The 14583-nt window shown below is 42.4% G+C and overlaps 1 protein-coding gene across 1 annotated transcript; it reads right to left on the bottom strand.

Moving 5' to 3' along the window:
* Positions 1-1284: 1284 nt before the first annotated feature.
* LOC140691675 (uncharacterized) lies at positions 1285-14297 on the bottom strand. Its single transcript, XM_072955531.1, has 9 exons — positions 14215-14297; positions 10321-10452; positions 8951-8972; positions 7379-7467; positions 6821-6895; positions 6625-6735; positions 4915-4987; positions 2754-2889; positions 1285-1387 (listed from the first exon to the last, which is right to left on the bottom strand). Exons 1-9 carry the CDS (start codon positions 14275-14277, stop codon positions 1285-1287), a joined length of 804 nt encoding a protein of 267 aa, XP_072811632.1. The 5' UTR covers positions 14278-14297.
* Between the last annotated feature and the right edge of the window lie 286 nt (positions 14298-14583).

Below are 14583 nucleotides of genomic sequence, written 5' to 3'. Positions count from 1 at the left end.
CTGCCTCATGTACTTCTCTGCCTGCCTCTGTATGCAGATTGCATCCAATCTTAAAGACACAGAAAGAATGGCTTCAATGAGAATTACATCATCAATTCCTCTTCTAGACACAAAACAGCCAATCCTTAAAAATCTCAGAACACCCTTAAAAATGTGTGAAAATTCTGTACCTCTGTTTCAGGTGGGCGGCCTCCCTTCTAAGCTCAGTGTTTTCCCTCTCCAGCTCCCGAGCCCTGATCTGTGGGGGAAAACACATCGATGTTCAGCCGTGGCAGACTGTGCACAAAGGGAAGGAAGGAAACAAATTCTTACCCAGTTGTCTTGGGACTTCTTCTTGGCACGAGTGATCTGAAAAAGTCAACACATCAAGAAACACCCCATGGCAAGGGGTTCTCAGGCCCACAGTAACCATCTGCTTCAGGTGCTGAGGACTCCGTGTGTCAGGAGGAAGGCAGGTTACCTGGAGTCTCAAGGCGATGTCTGCTCCCTGCATCTGCCTTCTCTTCAAGCCTTCTCCTACGAGTTACAAATTGTTTCATCAGAGAAAACACAATGCTGGGCATGCTGTTAAATAACTTGCCCCAGTCCATGTTATCTGCACTGCACACTCACATACATTATCTAACCGTACAAGACACACTGCACACTCACACACAGTATCTCACGTTATCTGCACTGCACACTCACACACAGTATCACCACACAAGACACACTGCACACGGCTGTAGAAGCACATCAGGTTCAAAGCTATCACTGCAGTCACTCCTTAGTCACTATTATTTTACGTCTGCCAGGTTCTGCGCTGACACAATTTCCTTTCCCGTTCTCAACACTTCCCTCACTTATCCTGTGTTGAGCATCTTTCATCATAAACCTTGAATCTTCTTTTCCTTACATCCTTATCCTATTTCTCAGGCTTACAAGTGGGTCTCTCCAGTGACATGGTCATATTTATTGGTCCAACTGATGCTACACCAAACTGCTTACCTCAGGTTGAGAACAATTTATAGCACCTTCAGAAACATCTCTGTGAACTGTCTTTCCACTCACTCAGTCTGCCCAGCATTGAGACCAGGAAATTCTTAGTAACTTAATACTTTTTAAAGTTAAACCTTTAATTTAACATGTGTAAAACTTAACATTTTTTCTTCTGTGTGAAGTATCTATACAAATCTCTTCTAAACATGTGTTTTGGTCTGTGTGTGATATTGTGCCTGAACATTTTAGAAAAGTTTTTAAAAACCCAACAGTGGTGTCAGCACCGCAGGTGCACAGGAGCTGAACTCACTTGTACTGTCGTGTCTCGTCTTCAGCCAGTTTTGCCTTCTCCTCTGCTGCCAATAGCTGCTGCTTCTCCACCAGCTCACATCCTTTCATGTCCACCTTCCTGAGAGGGGAAAGAAACTCTGCAAAATTCTGCCAGTTTCCCTCCCAGAAATTGGAGGGGAACAATTCAATGTTCCTTTTGCCCTTCCCCATAAGTGCTCAGACTGACAGATACAGAGGAAAGAATTAAAGGCCCCCACTAATACATATGAAAAAGCTACACTCAGGCCTCTGGCAAGTGTTTGGTATCTGGCCTTCCCTTCAGCGTCCCCACACCTATTCTAATCTGTGCATAAAGTAAACACACAGGAAAAGCCCACATGAGGTGCACTCTGTGCCCCTCCTTGGCTCAGGCTCCTGTGAGGGGGACAGTGTGAGTTCACGTTTCAATGTGGGACTCAGGGTCTGACCAAGTCTTCACTACCAAACACATTAGGGTGAAGCAAGCGTTCATGACTTGTTTGATTTCTCCCACAGAGAGCCCTGATTTCAGTCAAAGCTTGGGGCAAACCTGGTTTTTCAGGGAATATGAGAAAATGTTTGGTTTTGAATGTGGGCTAGTGGGTGTGATGTCCATGACCTCTCCCTGAGAATGACAGGAACTCTGTACAAATTATGAAATCCATGCTCAAATGTACCAAATTGCTAACAAGCCAGGAAGGAACATGAGGCCAAGATGGGAAAAGGAAGCTGAGGACTAGGTCCACCTTCCCCGAGGGTCACCTGTTAACTGCAGGGGAAGCCACTGAGATGCAGAGCAGCCCGGCAGCTGGTGCCCCCCCCAACATGGGCATCACAGTCAGATGGCTGGAGCTCGCAGCCTGTCAGCACAGGCAATCCCTAGTGACACCTGCAGGCCTTAGCTGGGATCCATGAGAGCTACATGCCAGGAATAAAGCTGGACAGCAGACACACTGGCCTCAGGAGGGCTGGCTGCACTGACTGATCTCAGCTGCTAACTGGGTTAACAGGATGTAGCACTGCTGGTACCCTGATCACCTGCCAGCTGTCACGCCCACCTTCTCTGCAGCAAATTAACCTCACACCAGGCCTCAAATTTTCTCTATTTTCTACCCCATATCTAGAGTTCAGTAAAAATGATAGACACATGGCAGGTCATGACAGCATGATGCAGTTGAAACCTAAGGACAATGAAAATGGATCTGGGGGATCTAGATAATGAAGTGACTAAATCTGGCCCAAGAACCCGCTAAGATCTCAAACTAAATACAACAAGAACTCTGGTAACCAGTCAGAATGAACAGAAGCAGCAGGTTACAGAAAGCAAGGCAGAAAAGGAAACACAAATCTGTGCTGGCTGAATGTGGTAAAGGAAATATGGTGGTTAAGTATTCTGAAATATAATATCTACGTGATTTCACACATTCATTCACACATTTGTCATAATTAACATGGGAACATCTTACTCTTCAATGTGCCCGTCTGTCTGTCCAGAAATATCGTTAGGGAAACATATTCTCTGCTCCAGCCTCTGGAAATTGGCTTCCTCTCCTGTCACAGATCCCGATGTGGCATGGTGGTCTTGCATTTTCTTTTCAAGTTCTGTGAACATGAGACAGTTTGTCTATGTATGTGCACTCAACAGCTTGGCTGTGCTGGGCAGTGGAGAAAGGAGAGAATCCTGAATGCAGGAACCCATTTTTTACCTTCCCAGTGTAAACTCATGTCTACTATAGGTGTGTCTCACTTTATTGTCCTTCCCAATAATGCATTTTTTAAAACAAATTGAAGACCTGTAGCAACCCTGAGTCCAGCAATTTTATTGGTGACTATTTTTTCTGACAGCATTTACTCATTTCTTATCTCTGTGTCACATTTTGGTAATTCTTGAAATACTTCATTCTTTATCATTTTCATTAAAATAGGCATGACATTCTTTTAAGGCAAAGCCTAAGCCAGTGGAAGTCCTTAATTCTCAGCAATTCTGCAAGCCTGAGAGATGAAGAGGCTACAAAAGGAAACTCTGAAGCCAGCAGGGATTGGTCCATGAAGTTTAAGGCAAGATTCCATCTCCACTGCATACCTGTGCAAGGTAAAGCAGGAAGAGCTAAACCAGAAGCTGCTGCACGTTCTCTAGGAGATGAAGCTAAGACAGCTAATAATGAAGGTGGATACACTAAACAACAGATTTTCAATGCAGAGAACTGCAAGGGGAAGCCATCCAGCACTTTCATAGCTGGAGAGGAGAAGTCAGTGCCTGGCATCAAAGCTTCAATGGACAGGCTGATTTTCTTGTTAGGGGCTAATGCAGCTGATGGTTGTAAAGTTGAAGCCAATGCCCATTTAACATTCTGAAAATCCTCTGTCCCATGAGAATCATGGGAAATCTATCTGTGCTCTATAAATGGAATAAAGCCTGGATGACAGCACATCTGTTTACAACATGAATATTTTAGCCCACTGTTGAGAACTAATACTCAGAAAAAAAATTCTTTCAAAATATTACTGCTCATGGACAATGCACAGGGTCACCCATGAGCTCTGATGGAGACATATGAGATGAGTGCTGTTTCCATGCTTAATATGACATCCATTCTGGAGCCCATGGATCAGGAGTAATTATGACTTTCAAGTCTTATTTAAAATACATTTTGGAAGGCTTTAGCTGCCACAGACAGTGATACGACTGATGGGTCTGGGTAAATAAATGGAAAACTTTCTGGAAAGGATTCAGCATTTTAGGTGCCATTAAGAACATTCATGATTCATGAGAAGAAGTCAAAATATCAACAACCAGGGTTTGGACGGAATTGATTCCAATCTTGATGTGTGACTTTGAGGGGCTCAAGACTTCAGTGCAGGAAGGAACTGCAGATGTGCTGAAAACAGCAGGAGAACTAGAGTTAGAAGTGGAGCCTGAAGACGTGACTGAATGGCTGCAGTCTCATGATAAATGTGCATGAATGAGGAGCTGTTTCTTATGCACGAGCAAAGAAGTTGTTTTCTTGAGATGGACTCTACTGGTGAAGATGCCATGAAGAAGGTTGAAATAACAAAGGACTTATAAGAGTGCACAAACTTAGCTGAGAAACTACCACAGGGTTTGAGAGGATTGATTCCAATTTGTAAAGAAGTCCTCCTGTGTGTAAAATGTATCAAATAGCACTTCCTGCTACAGAGGACTTGCTCCTGAAAGGGAGAGTTAATCCTGTGACAAACTTCATTGTGGTCTTACTTTAAGAAATTGCAAAAAGCCACACCAATCTTCAGCAACCACCACAATGATCGGTCAGCAGTCATTATCAATTCCAGACCATCCACCAAAATGACTGTAACTCAATAAAAAAAAAAAGTTTAAAAAAAATACCATCCACCAACAAAAAGATAACACCTCACTGGAGGCTCAGATGATGGCTAGTAGCTTTTAGTAATAAAGTATATTTTCATTAAGTTACGAACATTGGGGGTTTTAGACACAGTGTTGTTGCTCACTTAATAGACTACAGTATAGTGTACATTTGATTCTCTTTACTATGATATTAACTTGATTCTAGGGGTCTAGAACTGAAGCCATAACATCTCCCAGGAAGCCTGCATATGAGGTTTTCTTCCCAACAAGCAACATACCTTCCAGGCTGCAGTCCTCAGTTGTCTCGGCTCTCTGCATCGTATCCTCAGATCTGGTCTTCAAAACACGTGGCTGCAAGACATGTGAGAAAAGACGTTCAAGAAGTACTGCTCCACAGCAACGTGAACGTACTTAACGTGAGAGGATCGTACACTTGGAATCAGCTAAGATGGGCCATCTGCTTTATGTGTGTCACAGCACAATTAGACACTGACACAGTGATGCTCAGTTCTCTTGAGTTAAGTACCTCTGGGGTTGAGTAACATCTCTTACTCTCTTCTTGCTGCTGAGCTGAACATCCTCCTGCACATGCATTTCTTCAGATTTCACTGTGGCTTCACAGACAAGAGATTTATTAAGAGCAATTTCAACCTAAAACTCTCTCATTGATGACTAAATCCCAAGAAAAGTAACTTGAATAGACATCAACATTTAAACTTCTAAGGCATGAGATTGTTGTTCCTTGTGAAAGCTCATGTGTACAGTGAAAATCCTGCTGCAACTGGAGGAATTTACCTCAGATTCCTGAAGTGTTCATTGAAACAGCAAATTTCAAGGTCTCTGGAGACGTTCTTTTTTCCAGTATCTTCACACAGGACAGAATTAAAGCATGTATTATGATTTCAATGAAAACTCAGGGTGATATGCTTAAAAAGTGTAACTTTTTTCCCAAAAACAAAGTATTTTGTTAACTACAAAACAAACCATAGAAAATAAATATATTAGCCCTGGTGCACGTCCAAAGACTTTGCTGAGCATTCTCTCCAGAAGATATTAAGGCAGCGAAATGATTCTGAACATTCAAGTTTTATAAAGAAAGCAAGTGTCATACGTTCCCTTACACATGCTTGAAAGCATCTGGGACTTTCCCTGAGTTTCAGTTTGGGGCTGAAGACAGTGTTCCGTTTGAGAGTTTACAGCAGACAGGGCCTCTCCTTCGAGTTCTAGCACCAGGCGTCCTAGCAGCTCGTTCTGACACCCTGCGCCTTGAATTTCCTTCCTCAGCGGGTCCTCTTCCACTGCCAGCCTGCCAAGCTCTTCCAGCAAGTCTTGGTTTGTTCTGATGGGCACTTGCTTCTCTTCAACCCTTTTGGAGTCCTGTCTCTTCTCAGCCAGTTCCCACAGCCGCCCCTAAGTTTCCTGTGATGGCAGCTGATCCAGGCTGGGCCCAGGACAGATGTCAAACCCATGAAGAAATGTGGAAAGAAGAGACCTCCAGGCACAGATATTTCCTCACCTCCACAGACTTCCTCCTCACTGGACAATGGAGGGCATGACTGGACGACAAGGGGAAGCAAGGGTGGGAAACTGCTCATGTCAAAGAGCTCACAAATGAGCATCCCTAGTGAAATGTAAACAAAGTTTACCCAAATTCATGTGGAAAATTCTCTGTTTAACATCAACAGGGCAAGGGGCTCTACAACTCAGCTAGTAACTTCCTTCACCTCTCAGGTATTTCCTGGCATTTTCCATGTATCTTGGAGGGCAGTGTGAGTGGTGAGAAAACTCTCTAGGTTGTGAAAATAAGACATATTTCCTAGTCTCCAAAATAGGAAAAGTCACAGAGGCTTTAGTCCATGAAATTCTGGGTCATTGTTCACAGGGAGGTTCTGCTCCTGGGCTCTCACACACTGCTGTGGCAAAAAAACAGGAGGAGTGGGAGCACGCATCTCGCCCAGCTGTGGTCAATGTGGCAGCCAAGCTCTTACCAAGTGTGGGCTCTTGGCGTTCTGGTCCCTCGCTGCCTGCAGCTTAGCTCGAGCAATCTGAATGATGTCGTTCAAATACTCACTCTTCCTCTTAATGATTTTCAAGTTCTCCTTCAATGAAACATTGAATTAGTAACAATTACTTATTACTTTCAATTCTGTTTTCAGAATGTAATCTAGAAGAAGAGGCTTGTACCTTAAACTTCACTGCTTCCTCAGAGAGCATCTTCTTTTGCCTAATGGCCTCTAAGCATTTCTTTGCGTTGTTGGTCTATGCAAATACGTAATGAAGGAAACAGAATTACAAATACTAATTACTCTGCTAGCCGAACCTATCTTGTGTGTGACCCCTTCCACTAATACAGCAAGTGGTGCTTTACATCTACGACATTTGCTTAGTTTATTTTTTTTCTGAAATATAGTCAGTTACAATGTGTCAATTTTCTGGTGTACAGCATAATGTCTTTCAGTCACATATATATATATACCTATGCTTGTCTTCACATTCTTTTTCATTATACATTTCAAGATAACAAGTAGAGTTCCCTGTGCTCTACAGAAGAAATTTGTTTTGTTTTGTTTTCTTTTTATCTAGGACACTTGCTTTGCTTTGAATCTAGACCTCTTATAGAACATACGGAACAGGACAGTTAAGGATGAAAGAAAAGAGAGCCAAGAACTGAACTGCCAGAAGGGGGAAGGAACTGAAGGTGAAGTCACACACACACACAAAAAATCAAAAGGACAATGATACCTTCTGCTCCCAAGAGGATACATTTTCTTCAAGTTCTTTGTTTTCTTTCTCAAAATTCTTGATCTTCTCAGTCATCTGCTTTAAAGTAACTAAAAGGAGGTAAAGCATTTTGGCAGGAAAACCCAGTAAAATACAATTATCCCAATTTATTAGCAGCAGAGACATCTCTCTGGCTGGCACTATGAGTGTAATTAACTTTGTAACTTTACTACTGTGCCTAAAGGAAGCAAATCTTAGTGGCATTCTAAATGTGAGATTGCTGAGCTTCCTAGTTCAATTTTTTTCAAAGATGCAGAAACACAATAAAAAGTCTTCTCCTAAATTCTCTCCTGGCTATAAGTTAAGCACCATTCTTAGAAAATTCAATCATTCAAATACTTCTGACATCACCAGAGATGAAAAAGAAAAACCAAGCATCCTGTCCTCTTAACATTCTCTCCTCCTAAGTAAACATGACCCTGCTTAAAAGAAAAGAAAAAAAAAGAACCCTCATCCCACGCAGGTTCACTGCACAGCCAGGCCCTATCTGCAGCACCACAGAAGGCAAGTTCAACATGTCGCCTGACTGGGCCCGCACAGGCCCCCAGTGTTGTCCTGCTGCCTGTCAGATCGTATTTCATGAAAACCATGCTGGGGGCCCTGGAGGACAAGGTCACTGGAATTAAACACTTTGATACCATGTGGGCTTCCCCACCTAGTCACTGGAGGACCTGGTAACACACAGTCCCTAAATGACAAGTTTTCCATCGCCAGGATGAGAATGCTCCCATCACTGCTTCAGGAAAAAAGCACACATAAAGCAGCCGGTCACAGGTGACTCCACATGTGACGCTCTAGAACGCGGCTGTCAGAATCAGCCTCCTCTCTTGGGCATCTAATTCCCTCATCTGACTGCACAGTGCACACGTGTCTTCTCTCTGCTCAGCGGGGACGCTCTGATGCTAAGATTCCTCTTCTCAGCACCAGCACTTGTGCATCCACTGTCACCAACACCAGCCCTCGAGGGCCTACTGAGCATCAGGCAGCCACCCTGTCCACCACACACAGCCCCACTCAGTCAGCAGAGCCTGTGAAGCCTGCACAGAAAGCATCATCCTCAGGCTGGATCACACATTCCATTAAGTCCTCATTGCCAGGAGTGGCTCCCTTCACCCATGCTTCCCCTCTGCTGTGACACACACGCCTGGCCACTTCTGCATCCCTCCCTGAGCCTGGAGAGTCCTGACAGGCTCAAGTCATGTTTCAGTGTCTTTCCTTTTCACCAGGAGCCAGGTCATGTCAGGGACTCACTCCGAATATTAGACTCTTCTCATCACCTGCTTCCTCAAGGTTGCTATGCAAAATTAAACTCTTCCTAGTTTCCCTACGCCTGTGACCATTCTGGTCTCTTATCTCAATAGATGCCAACTTCCTCTACAATGTCATTCAGACACCATCACAGGAGTAGAATTTTCAAGAGTTAAGGAGTCTGACATCAGAAGTCATTGTGTTTGCTTTTAGTTGAACTAAAACCCACATTGAATCCTGGTATTGATAAAACATTACAAAGGAAACTAAACCCTAATATTTTACCTTGAAACATTGGAGGCTTTACCTAGAGAGGAAGAAACATTAAATTTGAAGTCAAAACATATAATTAGTAAACATACAGTTTCTAATAAACTATCAAAACAGTAATCCATTGAAATTACGATTACCACTTTGGTTCAGAATAATGATTTATATGATTAAAACTCAGGAAAAATCGAATTTCCTACTTCAGGCATGATCTTTCACTCACCATTTCTGATAGCACACTGGTAAATAACTTATTTTACACAAAAGATCTGTTTACAGTTTGTTAAATAAACACCACTCTATTCAATTTTCATAATGCATATTCATGTTTCATAACACTGAATTATATTATTATCATAATACGTTCTTCTAATGCACCATTTATCTGATTCTTTTTGGCAAACCAAACATCCACACTTAAGTGCAGAACCTGGATTGTTGTGTAACTTTCAAAAGAGAGAGAGACAGAGGAGAAAAACTAAAAGAAAAATAAAGGCAAAATCTTTATACTAAGATGCACCCCTTTCATTCAATGAAAGGTTTTCTGATATCTTATAGAGTTTACTGTTGAATTGACAAGCAATTGTAACATAATAGGTCATAAGATTTGTCAAGACCACTAAAAACAAACAGACATCAAATGAGACATCAGATGAGAATGAAAGTGAGCAATGGCTGTAACAAAAGCACACGCAGCAGCAGGACAGACAGTGACCATTTTCAAGAAGTGAACGTGCTTCTTGACTCAGACATGAGTCATCATTTGAGGAAACATAGCTCAATAAAACCCAGGCAGGACTCCACTGTAATACCACGTAAAGACACATTTTCCTGACCCTTAACACATATTTCTTCATTCAAAACTGTAAGTGATGATCAGAGACTGAGGCCAGCCCTAACTTTGCCAAGACACTGGAGCATCATCACAGTATCGAAGCTCCAGGGGCAATACCGTGGCTGTAGAAGAATGCACCCATGGAGGGCAAACAGAAAGCCACAGATGTTCCCTTCACTTCACACTTGCTCAGGGAACACTGAGAGTCCCTGTCCCCTGTCACCCAACACACAGGTGGGGCAGGTGGGGAGAGAGATGGGCTCACCAAACACTTAACCCTCCTATTTTATTATTGAATAGAAGAGTTTATAAATTGTCATTTGCTCATTGAGAATATACTGTTATCTTGCTCAATGAGTTCTTACTATAAAGATTTTGCAACAAATTTCCATTTCAAAACTAATTTCTGTTCAAGGTAGTAATCTAAAAGGAAACGAAAAAAAGACTTCTGGATTCTGGCCCAGGCAGGCAAATAAAATGTCCAGTGACTATAAAAATTCCTGTTAGGTGTGATTAAAAGGACACTATAAGGTACTTTAGTAATACTCACCACAAGGACGGTCCTCCAGACGAACAAGAGAAAACTACATACTCCCCAGAAGGCAGCAAGAAGAATAAGCTTCCACAGAAGTTCATAAACATCAGACCCAGTATGGGAAAGGAGAACGAGAGAGTGGAGGATCTGAAAAGACATTGGAGATAATGAGGAACCTCAAAGACATTCACAGTGTATTTGTCACAGAGAATCATCTTTAGAAACCCTCAACCACACCCCTCAAATAGCTCCACAGAGAGGCGAGAAGGGACACGAGTTCAAAAGGAGCAGGAGGATGCTCTTGGGAGTGTGGGTATGTCTACTGTCTTTGTTTGGTGATAGTTTCACTGCTGCTCACATATGTCAAATATCTGATACACAAAATGTTAGAGCTTTGACTTTGCTGACAGACACACAGTAAATATTTTTAAAATAGTTAACAGAACTTATGTATGTAGAAGACAACTTGAAATTGAAAATAAGCAAAAACAAACCTACAGGGCATGGGACGCCTTCATTTTCTATTGTATGTTCACGAAGTACCTGGACAAACCCCTATGAAATGTCTCCAAAAATACACCCAACATTATGGGGAAAGAGCAATGAAGGTATGTGTTAAAATACAGAGAGCTGTACAGAGATGTATTTCTACATTTATAGACTGGACATGAGTGAGAAAGCAGACGAGCGCTTAAAAATAATGTCAAAATTACTATTCCAGCAAAAATTAATGATTTATTTTAGCCCAACTATCTAAAAACCATGGAGGTTTTCTTCAATATTCCCTTTGGTTCTGAACCAGAGCACGTCAGACTTCTGAAATAAATAAGAATTTGTATAATAGAGTTTTAATTATATTATACAAGATCACTCAAAGAATGAAGTTACATAAAAAGAGAACTCAAAATAATAAGTACAAATAATTTACATGCATATTTCACAGAACTGCACCTACATCCATTAACAGCCACCACAAAAATTAATTTGTATTTCTGGAATGTACAGTCACGAAAACAAAAGGCAAACACATAGTTTTGTAAAAACTAGATTTGTAAGTACTATAGGAGGGAATAAATGTGCGATGTAATTTGTACTAATCTAGACACTAAGCTTCAGTCTTGTGCAAACAAAACCTCTCTAGAAAGCAGCCTCTGAAATCGATAATATCGTTTTTGACAGCTCTCACAGTTGAGGTCAGTAAAATGTGTGCTGGTGGGAAACATGCACTGTTTTTGAGTAGACGCTGCCTGAGAAAGCAGTGGGTCTCAGCACAAAGGAGAGACATGAAGATCAAAGGCACAAAAACACAAACACCATCTAGTCGCTAACTGGTAGAACCCCCTCCGTCGTGGGCATGCTTGTTACACAGGGCACTGTCTGAGCGCTGACGTCAGTAGGTGCCTCCTACCTAGAGTCTACCCACCAGGGCCGATGGACTCAGGTTCTGTGAGCAACAGTGGAGAAGGACAAGTTAGTTTATCCAAATGCTCAAAGATGTGGTAGGGAAAGAGGGCTAACTAACCTATGAGAACTCAGCCTCATTCCCTCTAAGGGAAAAAATCCCAATAAAGATGACCTAGAAACGCCCTCTTTAGCAGGCTCAGAAGACACAGAACACGCTTTTCTTTGGGTGGACTGTTCACATGGTGTGATTCTGCCTCAGTGCAAAGATTGTTCCTGACACGTGATTTTTCCAGGTCCATAAGAATCTGCTGCAAGCCTATCTGAACAAACCCATTTAAATCCATGAGGTGTTCTCAGTCTTTCTTTTTTGGGGTGTGGAGGTGCTTTTTCCTGACACAGTAAAAATTTCACAGCATGTAAATGAATTTTCTTTATATTTGGACAATTCTAAGGAAGGACACTTTCTGCTTTGGGGAAATCAACATTCTTCACAGGGATACGTCACTAAAAATAAAACAACTTGTCCACCTCCTGGTCATGTCCCTCCTAAGCATTTCCTCATTATAAACATCACAGCAGGTTGCAGCCACTGGTTTTCACATCAGCTCGGCTATCAGGGCTCCCATCAACCTAGCTGGACACAGAGTCCCTGGGGGCAGCCTCCAAGATGAGAAGGAAAGGGATAACTAAGAATTTGCTAGAAGTACAATAAAAATAAAAGCAAAAATAAACAAATGGGACCTAATTAAACTTGGAAGTTTTTGCACAGCAATGGAAACCATAAGCAAAACAAAAAGACAACCTACAGAATGGGAGAAAATTTTTGCAAAAGATGAAACTGACAAAGGCTTAATTGCCAGAATATATAAACAGCTCACACAACTAAATAAGAAAAACAAACAACTCAATCCAAAAATGGGCAGAAGACCTAAACAAGCAGCTCTCCAGTGAAGACATACAAATGGCCAACAGGCACATGAAAAAAATGCTCATTATCACTAATTATCAGAGAAATGCAAACCAAAACTACAACGAGGTATCACCTCACACCAGTCAGAATGGCCATCATTCAAACGTCCACACATGACAAATGCTGGAGAGGCTGTGGAGAAAAGGGAACCCTCCTACACTGCTGGTGGGAATGCAGGTTGGTGCAGCCACTGTGGAAAACAGTATGGAGGTTCCTCAAAAGACTAGGAATAGACTTACTGTATGACCCAGGAATCCTGCTCCTGGGCATATATCCAGAAGGAACCCTACTTCAAAAAGACACCTGCACCCCAATGTTCTAGCAGCACTATTTACAATAGCCAAGACATGGAACCAGCTTAAATGTCCATCAACAGATCACTGGATAAAGAAGATGTGGTATATTTATACAATGGAATATAACTCAGTCATAAAAAAGGATAAAATGATGCCATTTGCAGCAACAGGGAATGGACGGACCTGGAGATTATCATTCTAAGTGAAGTAGTCAGAAAGCAAAAGAAAAATACCATATGATATCACTTATATGTGGAATCAAAAAAAAAAAGACAAACTTATTTACAAAACAGAAACAGACTTACAGCAAAGAAAACAAACTTATGGTTACCAGGGGGAAGGGAGTGGGAAGGGAAAAATTGGAAGTTTGAGATTCATGGATACTAATCTATATAAAGTAGACAACTAGTTTACACTGTACAGCACAGGGAAGTCTATTTAATATCCTGTAATTTATGGTAAAAAAGAATATGAAAATGAATATATGCATTTTCCTATATGAATAAAGCATTCTGTTGTACACCAGAAATGGACACAACATGATAAGCTGACTATACTTCAATAAAAATATTTTAAATTTATATGGCTATTGAATATTTGTTACATTAAAATTCCTGAAAAAAACACACTTCAAAGAAAAAACAAAGTTGCTGTAAGTCAACAAACCAGAAAACACAGAGCACAGATGACATTTCACTGTTTAACAAACCAGCACCAACACAGTGCTGAGACCCCACTGCTCCCAGGACTGCCAGACGTCACCACCAGGAAGGGCGCATGCACAGGACAGCGCACCACACGGGGACGGGGACGGCACCAGAATGTGCATAACTTGAAGCAGGATCCTGACCAGCTTTCCGGGAGAAAGTCTCACTATGGCTTCTAGTAAATAAGAGTTTCTCGCTTTTTAAAAAACTGCTTTAGTGAGATATAATTCCCCCATTCCCCCATTTTAGGCATACATCTCAGTGGCTTTTAGTACATTCACATTTCCTTCTTTGATGCAATAAAGTAACTATTTCAGGTTTCATCCTGTCAACCTGCTGTGCTTGGTCCAAGAGGTCCTGACAGGACTCAGATCTTGAGGACGCCAGTGGCCAGGGCTGGTGCAGGTTGGTCAAGAAACCTGTCCTGAGGGCCTCAGGCTTCACCAACGATGCGTTCCCATCAAGGACCCCATGAGAAAGCAGGGATTTAACCACAGAGTGAAAGAGCCCAGGGAAAAGGATGTTTACTCACAGTTGTGTTTTCATATCCGGTACACCCCAGCACGTGGGGCCAGAACATCCCCATCATCTCCATGCCTGAGGTCCCCAGGCAGGAGGTGGGGGGAGGGGAGGGGGAGGAACATGGAGGGGAGGGGAGGGGAGGGGAGGGGATTGGGGAAGGAGTGTAATAGGAAGAGGGGTTGGGCACTTGGGAGGAGGAGAAGGGGACCACAGAAAGGATGAGGGCCAATCAAGCTCTTGAGGGGAGGAAGGAGGGTTCAGTCAGGTCAGGAAAACAAACAGCAGGCAAGCGAACTCTCAGGAGCAGCTGGAGGGGACGAGACGCCTCCCTCCAAGCCTCCTCCTGTCTGAACGCTGCCTTAGCAACGCCAGTGCCTTA

Source organism: Vicugna pacos, chromosome 36 (assembly GCF_048564905.1).
Source record: "Vicugna pacos chromosome 36, VicPac4, whole genome shotgun sequence".
NCBI classification, from domain to species: domain Eukaryota; kingdom Metazoa; phylum Chordata; class Mammalia; order Artiodactyla; family Camelidae; genus Vicugna; species Vicugna pacos.
The sequence above is the reverse complement of the archived record's forward strand: the minus strand, read 5'-3'. Positions and strand labels throughout refer to the sequence as shown.

Excerpts from the sequence above, each read along its gene's own strand:
- LOC140691675 (XM_072955531.1), bottom strand. The coding sequence starts at position 14,277 with ATGGAGATGATGGGGATGTTCTGGCCCCACGTGCTGGGGTGTACCGGA. Across the intron at positions 8,973-10,320 it reads TCTGGAGGACCGTCCTTGTG|GTAAAGCCTCCAATGTTTCA; the intron begins GTGAGTATTACT and ends CTTCCTCTCTAG. Across the intron at positions 1,388-2,753 it reads ACAGACGGGCACATTGAAGA|GAAGGTGGACATGAAAGGAT; the intron begins GTAAGATGTTCC and ends TTCCCCTCTCAG.